The 17,822-nt window shown below is 43.6% G+C and overlaps 2 protein-coding genes across 4 annotated transcripts in view; both read left to right on the top strand.

The window, feature by feature from the left end:
- The first annotated feature begins 851 nt into the window (after positions 1–851).
- Positions 852–2,994, top strand: LOC135517707 (cyclin-dependent kinase 2-associated protein 1-like). The gene is made up of 4 exons (XM_064942244.1): positions 852–1,001; positions 1,583–1,698; positions 1,848–1,974; positions 2,125–2,994. The coding sequence occupies exons 1-4, from the start codon at positions 935–937 to the stop codon at positions 2,190–2,192; spliced, it is 378 nt and encodes a 125-aa protein (XP_064798316.1). The 5' UTR covers positions 852–934; the 3' UTR covers positions 2,193–2,994.
- Positions 2,995–6,398: 3,404 nt separating this feature from the next.
- Positions 6,399–17,822, top strand: part of LOC135517706 (M-phase phosphoprotein 9-like) — a 28,610-nt gene continuing 17,186 nt past the window's right edge. For 2 of the 3 annotated variants that reach the window (XM_064942243.1, XM_064942241.1), the window contains exons 1-8: positions 6,399–6,501; positions 7,222–7,514; positions 7,639–7,786; positions 9,082–9,171; positions 12,162–12,971; positions 13,216–13,288; positions 13,517–13,620; positions 13,821–13,940. In XM_064942243.1, the coding sequence (XP_064798315.1) occupies positions 7,258–7,514; positions 7,639–7,786; positions 9,082–9,171; positions 12,162–12,971; positions 13,216–13,288; positions 13,517–13,620; positions 13,821–13,940 (1,602 nt within the window). In that variant the 5' untranslated portion in view covers positions 6,399–6,501; positions 7,222–7,257. Of the gene's footprint in view, positions 6,502–7,168; positions 7,515–7,638; positions 7,787–9,081; positions 9,172–12,161; positions 12,972–13,215; positions 13,289–13,516; positions 13,621–13,820; positions 13,941–17,822 lie in introns of all 3 variants that reach the window. The other variant, XM_064942242.1, reaches the window with a different exon arrangement.

Below are 17,822 nucleotides of genomic sequence, written 5' to 3'. Positions count from 1 at the left end.
TGTCTGTACTTTCCCACAACTTCCTATAGATAATGAGGCTGAAAGTTATGATTGGGGCATAGAACTTGGCCGCTGCCGGTCCACCAATGGTCAAGCCTGACCGCGTCATCTCGAATTGGAGAGGCGTTACATCGTGTCAGCACTGGCCAAATAACAGCGTGGTCAAGAGGACGGGAGAAAGTTCAGAAGAGGGGCTTCCAGTGCGCACATGCCTTGTAGTGGAGATGTCTGCTGAGGGGAGAGTGAACAATGGATGCATTCCCCAGACAAAGATTGGTTAACTTAAATGTAGTTTGTTTTCTGTTTCATATCCTCTTCCGTTCTGCTGTGGTGGTCTACTACCAATTGGTGTTGCCGAGCAAAAGCAATACTGTTGCACGAGTCACTGACTGCGTCTATATAGTCTAGACTTTACACACACTAGTATCACATGTAGGAGCTTTTGTAGGCAAATTATGTTTTAAACCTTTGACTATTTGGTTTTTCGGAGTAATGGAATTGAGACGAATTAATAAATATTCAAGAAGTTCATGAAATAGTTGCATGGTCCATCCATTACGCTTGAAATTCGACTAAAATGTAAGTTCCACGTGGTCCAGAGATATGGCAACAAAGTTGCTCATGTGTTCTGTGGAGCAGGAGGATTTACAGTGCATTTCAATAAAAAGGAAAGAAGGGGGGGGGAGATCAACGTGAATTATTACATAAAGTAATTATAAATATAAAATTTAGGAATATTTTAAAATGTACAGAAATCCATTAAGAAACATGTTAGGGCAGATTATCCCAAATTGATTATTGTGGTGATAGAATATGTGCATTGTGGGTGTCAATATAAAGTGACGGCCATATTTGCCGGGTGCCGTTGCTGTAAACAAAAAGTGAGACAGACGCTTCACCGAATTTCGGGTCAAATTTATTTCTTTAATTTACTATGTCTCTCGGAATGTCTTACAAACCCAATGTCCACCAGCACATTCCAGGAACTTCCGGGAACCAGGGTAAGGGAAAAATATCGGTTAAAATCCAACCATCCAACCGCTAAATCGAGTGTTAAAACCGGGGTTTCGGAGAATACCTGCAGAAAGACTGTAGTTTTTGTCCAGTTATATATATAGGGTCAGATCCTGAGCGCTAGGCTAATTCATATCCGCCATTATTACTAATGTAAAAAAAAGCCCCATCATATGCATCGGCTAAACAAGAGCAGAGGTGTGAAATTCCTTGTTTCGAAAAATAATACCTGTTCTGTGTCCTATTCTGTCCTGGAGGGTATCGTTACATTGTGACAAAAATGTATCACTTTGGCTTCTTAAGTCAGCCCTTTTCCGCTTCCTCCATGATATTCTCTCGCGGAGCTGTTGATTGATCTGCTAGGGTATTATTTTATGACCCTTCGAGGACATCTAGTGTTTGACCACGCTTATTGCATTGGGAAGAACATGCCCACGACAACTGTGGGCATTGTTGGCGATGTGAACATGCAATATGTAGAATTTGTATTAACTTATTTTCCTCCTGTTTTATACTATCTGCTTATCTGTAATATCATATTTGACCCTAGATGTTTGTCTCCCAACAGTTGGAAACATCCTAGGAAACATCCAGTCTCCGTCTGCAGCCAACTTGGCCACTTTGCAGTCCTACAGGCCGCTGGTGAATGACGTTTACTCACCGCCCTCCTTGGGCTTCTCACAGGTACAGGAATTCACAGACCGAAAGACACCCACATTGCGTCTGCTACTTCTACAATGCAGGAAATAAAATTGCCATGTTATTAGAAATTAATTGTTACATCATATGTATCTCCCTTTGGTAATCTGTCTCTCTCCTGTCCCCGTGTGCAGGGATCCAGTGGCAACCAGGTGCCCCAGAGTAAGTATTCAGAGCTGCTGGCCATCATCGAGGAGCTGGGGAAGGAGATCCGTCCCACCTACGCCGGCAGCAAGAGCGCCATGGAGAGACTAAAACGAGGTAATGTGGAAACCTCTACTAATACAATACTTATATTGTGTGTTGAAACAAACAGATTATTCTAGACTATACAATAGTCCGCTTCCTAACTTGGTTAGAGAGTTATCAGTCAGTGAATGACTTAATTTTGGTGTGTCCTCTTCGCCAAAGGTATCATCCATGCCAGGGGACTGGTGCGGGAGTGCTTGGCAGAGACTGAGAGAAATGCCAGGTCCTAGCTTCAGAAATATTACCCTCTCCTGCAGAAGAACCAACACCCAACACTCGCACTCACCATGTAAAAGACTGCTGCATGGCACATCCTCTAAAAATAGGAATACAAATTAAAAACGAGGGATGGTTAAAAAGGTCAAGAAAGTATTTCTGAAAGGTTACAATTAGAGAAAGGGAGAGAGAGGGGACACCAGAATAGAATTCAGAATTAGAAGGATTTGTTTTTTGTTATGCCCCATTTTGGGGCCACAGTTTCCTGTCTTCATATTTATAACAAATAGTGATTTTTGCATGCAAATGTACAGGTCAACCATGGCCTTTGTTTAATTGTAGACATTGCATGGCTTGTACAGGGTTAGACTAGGAGATGAACTCTTTTTTTTTTTGATAGACTTTGGTCTGAATTCCAGACCCTTTTAACACATGGGTGAGCAAGTGAAGGACAGAAAAGTGCCAAATACGATGGTTCATTCATGTTGAGGTTCTTTTTTTAATATTAATGATAAATGCTCTTACTTACGTAGGAGTTAAGAACATACCGTAAACTCACTCCACAGCTAGCTGGAATTGTCGCCGATGGGAGCCATCCAAGGTGTACCTTTTTGTAATGGCTCAATAATCGGTTTGCACGTTTACAAGGAGGGCAGTCACGTGCGTTGAGAAGCAGATGATCACTGGTTCTAACCCAGTACGGGGCAATCGGACAGTGGAGGAAGCTAAGCTGTTAGCAGCACACTGACCTCTGTTACACTTGCATCTTTGTATGTATTTATTACTCAGTGTAATAAAATGAATTTTCAATACAAATGATATTGTTTTGAAATGAATGTGAAAATGTGTTAAAATCATCCAAGTGGTCTCATAATCAATATTTTTCTCCTGAGAGTTAAGGTTCTATGTCCCCAGTTGAATAGATTAGGTTAAGGTTAAAGCTAGTCTTGGTTGAAAATAGGGAATATGATAGAGATATCTGGGCAATAGTAGTACAGCAGACCCACTTATTTAGTCTTATCTACAGTGATTCATTCCTTGAACATTGCGTAACACCTACAGCAAGACTAAAACAAGCACTATTTGAACTGTTGACGAACAAATACATGATGTAGTCTAGGATAATGGGTCCGAGAGACATTTGAGTATTTACCATAAATACGGGATTTAACTAGGTAAGACACATTCAATAGCTATCAATGTTACAATCACAGACTGGGTTGGGGAGTAACTGATTACATGTAATCTGATATTTTATTTTTTACTAACTAATTGTAACAGTTTAACTTTAGTCCGTCACCCTCGCCCTTACCCGGGCTCAAACCAGGGACCCTCTGCACACATAAACAACTGACACCCACGAAGCATCGTTACCCATCGCTCCACAAAAGCAGTGGCCCTTGCCGAGCACGGGGAACCACTACTTCAAGGTCTCAGAGCAAGTAACGTCACCGATTGAAACGCTATTAGCGCGCACCACCGCTAACTAGCTAGCCATTTCACATCGGTTACATAATCAGTTACTTTACCAGCAAAAATATTGTAATCACATTAGATACTTTTGAAAAACTAGATGATTACTTATTGGATTACTTTTAAATTCAGAAAGGATGTTTGTCAGGAAAAAATACATTGACACCTTTCCGTTTTCTCAATGACATTCAATTTATCCTTGAAAAAAGGCCAAGTTTAAGTTTGTTCCATTTAAGCAATTATATGACCACAAGTCAGAGACCACTATGATGACACACCAAATGCATTTGATGGATCCTTTTTGTCTTCTAATGCCTCTTTAAAAAATGTTTTTTCATTTTGTTATATATCATATGGTACAACAGCTGATGAAACTAACACTGTAAAAGTGTGAAAATTGATCAGTGTTATTTCCTGATAATACAGGGAAATACAATCTACGCAGGACCTTGTAATCAGCCGGTTTGCATGGGCGGGAGTTTCGGTTTTCCATGGTGACATCACCGTGCAGTAAATTGGTTAATCAACAAATAACAAAGAGAGTTACAAACTTAAACCAATAACTTATTTTCTGTTTTTCCCTCCCCACTCAGACCACTCCCAGACAGTCTCAACATAATTCTTGCTTGAGAAATATTTTTTTGCTAAAAAGTTATTTTTGTCCATTTTAATGAAAATCTATTACAGTTATGTACTTAATTGTTACCCAGAAATTATATAAAAACAGCTGTATTGAGCCTTTTGGCATGTGCAGACCAGCTGTCTGGGGTGTTTACGGACATATTCAACCTCTCCCTATCCCAGTCTGTTGTCCCTACTTGCTTCAAAATGTCCACCATTTTTCCTGTACCCAAGCAAGCTAAGGTATCGGAACTAAATGACTATCGCCCCGTAGCACTCACCTCTGTCATCATAAAGTGCTTTTAGAGGGTAGTCAAGGACCATATTACCTCCACCTTGCCCAACACCAAAGACACACTACAATTTGCATACCTTACCAACAGATCCACGGACGATGCAATCGCTGTTGCACTGCACACCGCCCTATCACACCTGGACAAGAGGAATACCTATGTGAGAATGCTTGCTCCCTGTGTAACTGGGTCCTAGATTTCCTGAAGGTCAAACCCAGGTGGTGAATGTAGGAAACAACACATCCATCACACAGACCCTCAACAAGGGGGTGACCCAGGACTGTATGATCAGCCCTCTCCTGTACTCCCTGTTCACCCATGAATGTGTGGCTACGCACGACACCATCTTGATTTTCAAATATACTGATGACAGCCTGTTTACCAACAACGATAAGATAGCTTACTGGGAGGAGGTTATAATGCTGGCGGACTGGTGCCAGGAAAATAACCTCTCACTCAACCTAAAAAACACAAAGGAGTTGATCGTGGACAACAGGGGACAGAAGAGGGAGCACACCCCCATCAACGGGCACAGTGGAGAATGTCAAAAGCTTAAAGTTCCTTGGCGTGCACATCACTGATGACCTGAAATGGTCCCACCACACCGACACTGTGGTGAAGAAGGCACAACAGCACCACTTCAACCTCAGGTGGCTGAAGAAATTTGGCAAGGCCCCAAGCCACTGTCTGTTCACTCTGCTACCATCTAGCAGACAGAGACAGTACAGGTGCAGAGCTGGGACAGAGACAGAAACCGTTTCTATCTCCAGGCATTCAGACTGTTGAACAGCCATCACTAGCTGGCTACTTGCCAGTTCACCTGCCCTGTAACATCTTGGAACAATGTCAAAGTAACTAGTGGAGATGTGAAAGTTGTTTATACTTTGGCTAAAACCTCACTTTTATATTCGTTTATTTAGCTATACAAGCAAGTTAAAACTGCACACCTCTGAGAGCAAGCTATCTAGACCACCTGACAGCTAATTATGCTAGCTAGCTAAATCAAGGGGAGGGGAAACAGCAGTACATAAAATAGCCTATGCAGTGACGTTCAATGACTTACATATGGGGCATTAGTCTGAATGTGCGGGGTACATGTCATGTAAAAATCTTCCCAGCGTGAAATAGTTCCCAATCGTTATGATTGTGACTCCATGTTGTGGATTTTCCTCACGACAAGAAAATGTTAAATAATTGCACGTGCGTCTCTTTATGTGGATATCTCTCTCACACCCTTCCTGCTGTGTATGTATATACCGTATTCTCGAAATAGCTAATACTGTACATATCATTTTCTTTCCAAATTATATACTGTCTGTACACACCACGTATTTATATTCGGACATTTGCTCCCTCCTATCTTTATTGGATTGTTAATTGGACTCGTTCTCTCATTTGTCGATTATTTGTGTATTTGTATTGTGTTTATGTGATATTCTATTGCACTGTTGGATCTAGTAACATACCGATTTCACGAGTTTGGATAATCTCAAAATCACGTTACTGATTATCATTTGGACAGGTAACTAACTAGTAACTGTAACGGATTACATTTAGAAAGTAACCTACCCCAAACCTAATTGCAGATAACAATTTAGCAATCGCATATTTGTTAGGTTGTAACAACAATTTTGTCTCCCGCGTGTTAAATTGAATTGCTCTACCCCTGCAGCGAATTCATAATTTCCTACAAGTTCTACCAATCATGTACACTGCACTGTACATCACAGCAAATCATAATGGCTGAATGAGAGAGACAGCCAATCAGATAACTCGTTTTCGATTTCATTCGACCAATTAGATATTGCGTAATGTTTTGCCGTTGAACGTTATGCTGCAGCACTGCTAGCTAGCTAGCGTTAGCTGCATTAGACTAGCTAGCTGGCTAGTATTGTTGAAGGTAAAATATGGGTGAAGTTACTTTACAAGTTAACTGGTAAGTTAAAGCGAGCTTTATTAAAACATCTTATTAATCTACTTTACATATTAACTATGAATCGACTGTGTGCTTATTGAGCCTAACGAAGGCGCTAGTTTCAATCATTTTCAAGATGCAACATTACTCTTAGCTAGCTAACCGTAAACGTTGATTCTTGCAAACCTGTCAGTTAGCATGGTTAACCAACGTTAGCTAGCTAGCCAGCAGAATACAGCCAGCGGACAACTGGCCAGTCAATCAATAGCAAGATGAATACTGTAACAAGCAGAAGGAGACTAGCTACGATATCCAGGTAGTTATATTTAGCTTGCAATGTAGTTAGATACGTCTGCTTGATGATCTCATATGTTTACTGCTGGTTTATGCCCCTGTCAGGTATATCTGCAAGGCTTCTGCTATAATCTTATCCAGCAAGTGTATGCAAGATGCTATTTAAATGAAACTGCCCCAGTTAAAGTGAAAGTTTGATTACGGTCACCATCACCAAAGGGCCTAGCCACCTGCTTGTATTTCATCTCACATCACAGTCTTGGTCCATGTCTGTACTCTGGAGTTTAAAGGGACTGTTCACAATGAAAAGTGAGTTTGTCATACGTAACTTCAGACCTTTCCCTTCGATCTCCTGCAAGTATTAACGCCCCCACCCCCACCCCACCCCACCCAGCATGTAGGTTAAGGGAGAGCTGTCTCCCTTTACTCCCTTTATCTCCCTTGTAGGTATCAGACTCTCCCCCAGGTTGTGGGCCCATAAGCATGTCCACAGATGACAGTATCTCTGAGGATGTGTCCAGCCTGGGGGCCCTGAGCCACTGCCATGCCGGGGAAGGGGGCAAGGAAAGCGAGTCTTCAGAGGGAACCTCAGCAGCCTCTGGCCTGGGGCTGGGACTTGGACTTGGGTTGGGGCTGTCCGGGACAGAGGAACCCAATGCCAACTCCAAGACTGAAGGGGGAACCGTAGATGGGAGAGCTGAAGACGTCACACCAGCATGCAGCCTCCCCCACAAGATCAGGTGTGTGGAGACTGTGTATTCTGACTGGAGGTGGCAGTGTAGTAGGAGGTTTTGAAATAAGTGTGCTACATTGAGTAATCCAACCTAGTCCCTTTTCCTGACTCCTGTGTACTGTGTTCCCCAGGAGCCTGTGTCTGAGTACGGAGGAGGCCTTTGGGCCTGGCAAGAGTCTCCCCTTCATCAACCCCTCCTCCCTGGAGACCCTCAGAGCTCTGGTTCAAGAGATCCAGAGTAGTGGGGAGACTGACCCGGAGATGTGGAAGGACTGTGAGGTAGGAAAGAGTCTGGGCTCTTGTGTAACTGCAAGGGTAGGACGGACAACAGACAAACCGATATATAGGATACCATACATTTAGTGTGGAACGACTGCCAAGTAGTAACGACAGCCACCGATAGAGAAATGTCTGTGGCAGTTAGTATGTCAGAGAAGTGTGATTGTGTGTGTTCTCTAAACTTCTCCCTGGAAAGGGTGATACTGGGGTTAGCTGGTGTGGTCATTATTCTCCTGCAGCACGTTGGGCAGCCGACAGTCTTATCACTCCTCTGTCGCTTCTGCTGTCCCTGTGGATCTTAGCTGACAGCACACACACACACTTGGTCCCTAGACTGCACACATCACACAACTGCAGCTGATCTCTTCAGACAGGACATGATTTGTGGGGAATAGACAACTGTGATGCTGGCAGCAGTGCAATCTCATCTCACACAGAAGAAAACACACTGGAAAGAGTACTGTATTCCCCAGCTTTAAATACAAGGATCTAGAGCTGGGCGGTATGGACAAAAATCCATATTGTGATAAATTGCCTGAACTGATCTGATAACAATAAATCCAATGATAAGTTTATAACATTAATGTGCACCACTTTGTTTAGTTTTATTATCCTATAAACTACTACGTCTAGTTTGATTGTTCATGGAACAATTGATGGCATACAACAATCACCAATATTAACAAACTTATTTCATGTCTAACTCCACATTTCACTTGTATAGGCAACTTGTCGTAATGAACGATGTCAGCAAAATGCCGGCGTCCAAGCTCTACATGGGATCTATCCCAATTGTCTTAATGACCTCCTGCCCTCTCCTCTCATACAGCTTTCCTGATCTGAAAACACAGGCTCGATTACTTTTGAGATGCAACCCATACCCAAGTCTGTTATTGTGCCAAAAAAAGATTAACATTTAACCTATGTTTGAAAATGTGCAAATAACTGAGTCGCTAAAAGGGAATCAGTGAGTTTCTTATGGACTGTAATATTAGGTGCCATACCCCCTCCCCCTCACCTCCCTGGGTGCATGGCATAGTACCACTAATTCACTTTTCTCACATCATAACTGGAGCACAGCTGCTTCCGGATGCACACACACACAGACCCCTTCTGCGAGCCTAACTCACAGCTGTCACACTTCTTCCCTCCAATCAGAACATTTTACTATTTGCCATATTCATATTCACACTGGAAACATGCCCTTAACTTTAAGAGGAAATCTTTTCCAATGCTTTCTGGATGGTACTGTACAGACCTAATGTTGAAGATGTGTACGTGTCTTTGTTCAACAGGGTCGATGGCTGCATCTGTTCCAGCTAGTAGAGAAACAGTACCAAGAGCAGATCCTGGCTCAGCAAGAACAGTACCAGTGCCAAATACAGGTTTGTACTGTGATTTTCACGGAAGATTGCACCGACAGGTATGGCAGCTCCACTTCTAGCTCCTAAGAAACTTTGCAGTATTTTTTTTTTTTTGTGTGTGTTATTTCTTACATTATTAGCACAGATTTTTGTTGTTGGTATTACATACAGCCCGGAAATAACTTTTGTATATCAGAGCGGTGGTAAATTGCTAACATTATGACCAGGAATACGACTTTCCGGAATTGGGTCCTTTGTTCGTACCTCCCAGGGCAATTGAACTTATTCCTGAGGCTGCTCCGAAACACCGCCGGCAGAGAAGAGGTATTCGGAGTGGACTTCTTGTCCGACTCAGGAGGTGTGCCCACCATCCACCGCTTCAGAGTATATTACTTGCTAATGTTTAGTCTCTGGACAATAAAGTAGATGAGCTCAGGGCAAGGATCTCCTTCCAGAGAGACATCAGGCATTGTAACATACTCTGGCTGTCTCGGAATATACTGTCCCCGTCCATACAGCCAGCTGGGTTCTCAGTACATCGCGCAGACGGGAATAAAGAACTCTCCGGGAAGAAGAAAGGCGGGGTGTATGTTTCATGATTAACTGCTCATCGTGTGATTGTGATAACACACAAACTCAAGTCCTTTTGTTCAGCTGTCCTAGAATACCTCTCAATCAAACGCCGACTGTATTACCTCCAAAAATAATTTTTCGGTTATAGTCACAGCCGAGTATATTCCCCCTCAAGCCGATACCAGGACGACCCTCAAAGAATTACACTGGACTTTATGCAACTGGAAACCACATATCTTGAGACTGCATTTATTGTATCTGGTGATTTTAACAACAAAAAAATTGAGGAAAATTCAACCCTAGTTCTACCAACACATTGAATGTAGTACTCGTTCTGGAAAATCATTGGACCGCTGCTACTCAACTTTTCGAAATGCCTACAAGGCCCTCCCCCGCTCTCGTTTTGACAAATCTGATCACTACTCAATTTTGCCCCTCCCTTCCTATAAGCAGAAACACAAACAGGAAGTACCCTTGCTAAGGTCTATTCAACGATGGTCTGACAAATCGGAATCCATGCTTCAAGATTATTTTGATCGCGCGGACTGGGATGTTTCAGGTAGCCTCTTAGAGTAACATCATCGAATATACGGATACGGTGACTGAGTTCATCAGGAAGCGGATAGGATATGTTTTACCCACTGTGACTATTAAAACCTACCCAAACCAGAAACCGTGGATAGATGGCAGCATTCACGCAAAACTGAAAGTGCGAACCACCACATTTAACCATGGCAAGGTGACTGGTTATATGGCCGAATACAAACAATGTAGTTATTCCCTCCGTAAGGCAAACAGGCAAAACGTCAGTACAGAGACAAAGGAATCGCAATTCAACGGCTCAGACACAACGTATGTGGCAGTGTCTACAGACAATCACAAACTACAAACAGAAAACCAGCCATATTGCGGACACTGACGTCTTGCTTCCGGACAAGCTAAATACCTTCTTCACCTGCTTTGAGGATAACACAGTGCCACCGAAGCGGCCCTCTACCAAGGACTGTGGGCTTTCCTTCTCCGTGGCCGACGTGAGTAAGACAGTTAGGTGTGTTAACCCTCGCAAGGCTGCTGGCCCAGACGGCGTCCCTAGGCGCATCCTTCGAGCATACGCAGACCAGCTGGCTGGAGTGTTTACAGACATACTCAATCTCTCGCTATCCCAATCTGCTGTCCCCACTTGCTTCAAGATGTCTACCATTGGTCCTGTACCGAAGAAAGCAAAGGTGACTGAACTAAATTACTATCACCCTGTAGCACTCACTTCTGTCATCATGAAGTGCTTTGAGAGGCTAGTTAAGGATCATTTAACCTGACACACTAGACCGACTTCAATTTGCTTACCACCTCAATAGATCCACAGACGATGCAATCGCCATCGCACTTCACACTGCCCTATCCCACGTGGTCAAGAGGAATACCAGTGTAAAAATGCTGTTCATTGACTATAGTTCAGCATTCAACACCATAGTACCCTCCAAGCTTATCAGTAAGCTCGTGGCCCTAAGTCTGAACCCCGCCCTGTGTAACTGGGTCCTGGACTTCCTGACGGGCCACAGACAGTGTGGTGAAGAAGGCGCGACAGCGCCTCTTCAACCTCACGAGGCTGAAGAAATATGGCTTGGTCCCTAAAACCCTCAACTTTTACAGATGCACATTTCAGAGCTTCCTGTTGGGCTGTATACGGCAACTGCACCTCCCACAACCGCAAGACTCTTCAGAGAGTGGTGCATCAGAGGCTGCCCAACGCATCACCTGAAGCAAACTACCTGCCCTCCAGGACACCTACAGCACCCGATGACACAGGAAGGCCAAAAAGATCATCAAGGACATCAACCACCCGAGACACTGCCTGTTCACCCCGCTATCATCCAGAAGGCGAGGTCAATACAGATGCATCAAAGCTGGGACCGAGAGACTGAAAAACAGCTTCTAACTCATGGCCATCAGACTGTTAAATAGCCATCACGAGCCGGCTTCCACCCGGTTACGCAACCCTGCACCTTGGAGGCTGCTGCCCTGTATACATAGACTTGGAATCGCTGGCCACTTTAATAGTGGAACACTAGTCGCTTCAATGTTTACCTACTGCTTTACACATTTTATATGTATATACTGTATTCTATTCTACTGTATTTTAGTCAATGCCACTCAGACATTGCTCAATCTAATATTTTAGTATTTCTTAATTCTATTTGTTTACTTTTATATCGGTGCGTATTGTTGTGAATTGTTAGATACGACTGGACTGTTGGAGCTTGGAACACAAGCATTTCGCTACACCCGCAATAACATTCGCTAAATATGTGTATGTGACCAAAAAATTTTGATTTGACTATTGCCAAGTAAAGGCTCTGAACTATACATGGCCTGTTCTAGAATCCATAAAGATGCATGTTCTGATGCCTGTTTACACTGTGATTATTTTCTTCTTCCAGCTGATTCAGGATGAGATCAAAGCCTTGGTTCAGCTCCAGAACCGCCAGACCAGCACACAGACCCACAACAATTACCCATATACTGCTACCACCAACACACAGACACATCACGATTACCAATCTACGCTGTTTACTGTCACACAGACACACCCAGACTACTCCTCTTCCCCTGCTGTTGCCACCATCCACCCCTCACCCTCCACGGACCTTCCCAATGGGAACCCACCTCTCTCTGCTCCCCCCACCTCCCTCTCTGTCCCACAACCCCTTCTGAGCTCCACCTTCCCTCTACCCCCATCCCCTCGGCCAGGGCCGGTCACCCCAAGAGAGAGGTGGGCTGAGGGGGCAGGGACTGTGCTGAGCAGTGGGTATGGGACCCTGTCAGCCTGGGGGTCAGGGCTTGAGGGGACAAAGACTCCGGGAGGAGTAGAGGAGAGAGGCCGGGGGAAAGAGGTGGCTGGTTGGTCCCTTCACCTCCAGGACTACACAGAGACCATTCTGATTGGCCAGGAGGGTCAGAAGAGGAGTGCCTCGGCCAATGAGGTGGCTCCTAGAGACAATTCTAGTCCACCTGAGCAGCAGAGAACCTCCAGCCAATCGCTGACCTCCTGGGCTCAAAGACAGAGACGCAGCAAACCCAAGAAGAGCACAGCGGGGCAGGCCCAACCTCCCCTGGCTTCCCCCCCAACCCTCCAGGCCCCATTCCCGGGCCAGAGTGGTCCTCAGACCTCTTCCTCCCATGATCAGCAGCCCAGCCCCAGGCAGAGCCCTAGAGACAGCCCCCTGGAGAACACTGACCTCCAGGACAAGGTACACCTAACTCCAGCTGACGCACCCGGTTCCTTTTGAATTTCTAGTAGCTGGATAAAATGATGTAAAACTATTTGGATTACTGGAGTCACTGTGTCTGCCCTGCTTTATATGCATCACAGTCAGTTGAAACAGGATTCCTTGTGGGGAAGCATTTTGAAAAGGAAACGGTAAAACACTGGAGTTAGCTTTGGGTCTCATTCTCTCTCCTTCTCCTATGTTCATTTCTCTTCTCTGTTTTCAGCATGGGTCGGCTGCTACCTTCACCAACTCCTTCCCTCTGAGGAGAAGTGACAGCCTCATGTCTGAGGCCTCAGGTAACCACACACACACACAGGCCTCTTTTTGTATCCGCTCTAAACATTGGCCTACATCCTGCGCGGTCTTGTCACCTTGTTGAATAACACTGTTGCCTTTGCTTGAGCAGCAGTTCTGAAATGCGGTCAAAGCAATAATGCTAAGTGCTTGTAGTAACGTAGTTATAAAGAAGTCTATTATAGAGGTTGTTAAAATGTAGTGATACGTGTCTGCTTCTTGTCCTTCAGGTCTGACATACTGGCGCCTGGATGAGAGTGAGCTCTACCGCCCTCTACCTGACAGCTTCGACAGTGGAGCCTACCTGCTGCTGCAGGATGCCTCTATCAGTCTGGTAGGTGAAGGTCAAAAGGACAACCCAAACTTGTTCCACCTTAAATACAGTGTTTGTTTTCATTGTGCTGAAAAAGTTAGTCTCTTCTGCATTAGGGAAATTCCACACATTTTCAGAACTTAATCCCAAGTAAATGAAAACAAATGATACCACCTACCTCCGTTGTATTAGTTTGTTGTGCGTCTCTCTGTGTCTCCCAGACCTCTCCAGAGGACCAGAAGCGGTCTCTCAGAGAGATCTACCACAGCAAGCAGAGAACTACTGAGTCTAAACACACCGACTGGGACCGCTCTCTCACCTGCAGCCCCACGTCACCACAGGTATACACACACACACTAAGGTTGGGCGGTATCCAGATGTTCATACCGTTTCTGTACCATACCGGGGTATACTGTATTACCAGAAGTGCACACAAGGGGTGCTATAAAAAAAATAATTGATCTATCTTCTTGGTTACAGCAGAGACGTTCAAGCCCATCCTGGATCAAGATCCCTGTTGCCTAAATGGTTTTGTGCTTCTAATTAAAAACATTTAATAAATAAGTTATATATATATATATCAATTTTTTTTTTTGCTGATTTACAGTTCATATAAGGAAATCAGTAAGGAAATTTATTGGCCTTCTATTGCCTTTTATTGTCCCCAGCACAAGGTGCACCTGTGTAATGATCATGCTGTTTAATCAGCTTCTTGGCATACATGTTGTGTTTCTATTTTTGGTGTGTGTGTGTATACACATACATTTATATACATACTGGTAAAGTAGGAAGTTTACTTACACCTTAGCCAAATAGATTTAAACTCAGTTTTTCACAATTTCTGACATTTAATCCAAGTAAAAATTCCCTGTTTTATGTCAGTTATGATCACCACTTCATTTTAAGAATGTGAAATGTCATAGCCTTTCAGGTTATGTCAATATAGGACTCGTTTTTAATATGGATATAGATAATTTTGTACCTGTTTCCCACAGCGTCTTCACAACGTCCTTTGCTGTTGTTGTGGGATTGATTTGCAAATTAATACCATTTAAATGTAATGTTCTTTGCATTGGATATATTTAGCTTATCATATGGTGACAGAAACAAACTTTTTACCTTATCATAAGTAGACATAATTGCAAATGATTAAGTCCTTCCAATAGAAATATACAATTTTTACGAATTTAACTTTAATTAAATTAATTGACTTTTCATATGGGATGATTTCACTGAACAACAAAAAGGGAAATTTTGAATGATCCCGAATGATTCCCAATGATCCATCGCATCTCCCCAAAAAACTTTTCAACATACATCTGTTAAATGATAACCAAAACTTTAGTTTCTAGTCTGTCTTCCTCTCAGGCTTCCATGTCTTCTCCCTGGACGACCTCAATGTTCAGCTCTTTAACATCAGATTCTGAGGCCTCATCTTCACTTTCCAACCTTACTGAGGATGGCTTATTGTCAGGCTCAAAAAGCCTCAAATTTGACCAGATAGCCACCAATTTTTCAACCCTTGTATTGGTCACCCTGTTGTGTGCTTTGGTGTGTGTGTGTGTTCCCAAACAAGGACCAGTTGCGCTCTGAGGCGGCTGATGTTGGTGGGATTTGGAGGATGTATGAGGCAACAGGGGAAAGAGCCCCAGATCCACAAAGTCTTTTCTACCAGGTGGATGATGAGATATGTTTGCACGACTACCATGTTGCATCTCCATCCTAAAGCCCTTGCTTGGAAGTGCACTTCGCCAGACTGCCAAGAACCTTGCCCTCATCCAGGCCAACGTGGCGAGACACGGTAGTGATGACACAATAGGCCTTGTTGATATCTGCACCAGACAGGATGCTCTTGCTAGCATACTTGGTGTCCAACATGTACGCTGCGGCGTGTATGGGCTTCAGGCAGAAGTCTTCATGCTTTGTGTGTATTTCAGAACTGCAGTTACCTCTGCCTGGAGAAATAGTGAAGTGGGTAGGGCAGTAGGGATTTTTTCTCTTCTGTAAGCAGTCTGAACATCAGACAGGATTGCATGATCTCCCTCAATCCGTGCAATGGCAACTACTATAGGTTTCGGGCTGCTTACCACTCGTCATCCAGGAGGATCCTCTTGATGGGGCTGTCCATATCGGCAGACTGTGATATGGCCATTTCTTGGAGAGACTCCTACCCCTCCAGGAGACTCAAACATGATGACAACACCACCCCAACGGGTGTTGCTGGGCAGCTTCAATGTGGTGCTCTTATTCTTCTCACTTTGCTTGGTGAGATAGATTGCTGCTATAACTTGATGACACTTCACATACCTAACCTTTTACTTGGCTCTCTTGTAGAGTGTATCCATTGTATTCAGTGCCATGATGTCCTCGAGGAGCAGATTCAATGCATAAGCAGCACAGCCAATGGGTGTGATGTGAGGGTAGGACTCCTCCAAGCAGCCTTCATGTTCGCAGCATTGTCTGTTACCAGTGCAATTATCTTCTGTGGTCCAAGGTCATTGACTGTCTTCAGCTCATCTGCAATGTAGAGACTTGTGTGTCTGTTGTCCCTTGTGTCTGTGCTCTTGTAGAATACTGGTTGAGGGGTGGAGATGTAGTTAATTATTCCTTGCACACAAAAATTCAACCACCCATCAGAGATGATTGCAATACAGTCTGGTTTCTCTGGTTTGCTTGACCTTCACTTGAGCTCTGAACTCTGCATCCAGCAAATGAGTAGATAAAGCATGTCTGGTTGGAGGGGTGTATGCTGGGTGAAGAACATTCAGAAATATCTTCCAATACAATACACATTGCCTGTGAGCATCAGAGGTGAACAAGTTGCATACACAACTCCACAACTCCAGACAAAGTCAAAAAAGTTATATTACAGTTCGTAGAAACATGTCAAACGATGTATATAATCAATCTTTAGAATGTTTTAATCATAAATCTTCAATAATGTTTCAACCGGAGAACTCCTTTGTCTTTAGAAATGAAAGGGAACGGAGCTAACTCACGGGCGGCCGCCTGACTGAGCACATGGCCTTCTGGCAGACACATGACTCAATCAGCTCTCATTCTCTCCCACTTCACAGTAGAAGCCTGAAACAAGGTTCTAAATACTGTTGACATCTAGTGGAAGCCTTAGGAAGTGCAATATGACCCTACAGACACTGTATATTGGATAGGCTAAGACTTAACCTACAAACTTCAGATTTCCCACTTCCTGGTTGGATATTTTCTCAGGCTCTTGCCTGCCATATGGGTTCTGTTATACTTCTGGGTTCATATGGGTTCTGTTATACTAGACACATTCAAACAGTTTTAGAAACTTCAGTGTTTTCTATCCAAATCTACTAATAATATGCATATCCTAGCATCTGGGCCTGAATAGCAGGCAGTTTTCTCTGGGCATGCTTTTCATCTGGATGTGAAAATATTGCCCCCGACCCCAAAGAAGTTAACAGGCTCAAGCAAGCTAAAATCCACATGGTAGCAAAAACTAACTAGCAGAAATTGTTAACAAGTTAGAAATTATTTAAACACACTTTCCTGTAGGCTTGTTAACAAAAGATCATGAATGTCATACAACATATATTCACCCCACCCAGTATTGTAATCAAAACTTACCAGGAAGCATGAAGTCCTTGGCCCAGAAGGTGTCGTAGTGTGAGCTCAATAGCATCTCATTAGTGTGCGAGATGTTGAGATTCAGCTGTACATGTGATGGAAGAATGCACTGTGCATGCAGAGGGTTGCAATTCCATTGATTTGGGAATAGTTTAACCAAGTATGCCACAAGACCTAGAATTGCCTTATGTGTATCCCACAAAAAGGTTCACTGTTTATAAGCTAACTTTTTAAAAATTAATTTAAGCAAAATTCCAGGACTTCATTTCCGGAAAAATGTAACATTTCACAGTGGGTGCCAGACATTGTGGGCGGCAGGGTAGCCTAGTGGTTAGAGCGTTGGACTAGTAACCGAAAGGTTGCATGTTTGAATCCCCGAGCTGACAAGGTACAAAATCTGTCGTTCTGCCCCTGAACAGGCAGTTAACCCACTGTCCCTAGGCCCTCATTGAAAATAAGAATTTGTTCTTAACTGACTTGCCTAGTAAAATAAAGGTAAAATAAAAAATAAGAAACTGTGGCTTGTAGGCCACTCCAGGTCTCGCACCCACTGTGCAATTTGGGTGAGGATCTGGGGGTGCTTCAGCAAGGCTGGAATCGGGAAGATTTGT

Source organism: Oncorhynchus masou, chromosome 28 (assembly GCF_036934945.1).
Source record: "Oncorhynchus masou masou isolate Uvic2021 chromosome 28, UVic_Omas_1.1, whole genome shotgun sequence".
Lineage (NCBI taxonomy): Eukaryota > Metazoa > Chordata > Actinopteri > Salmoniformes > Salmonidae > Oncorhynchus > Oncorhynchus masou.
The sequence above is the reverse complement of the archived record's forward strand: the minus strand, read 5'-3'. Positions and strand labels throughout refer to the sequence as shown.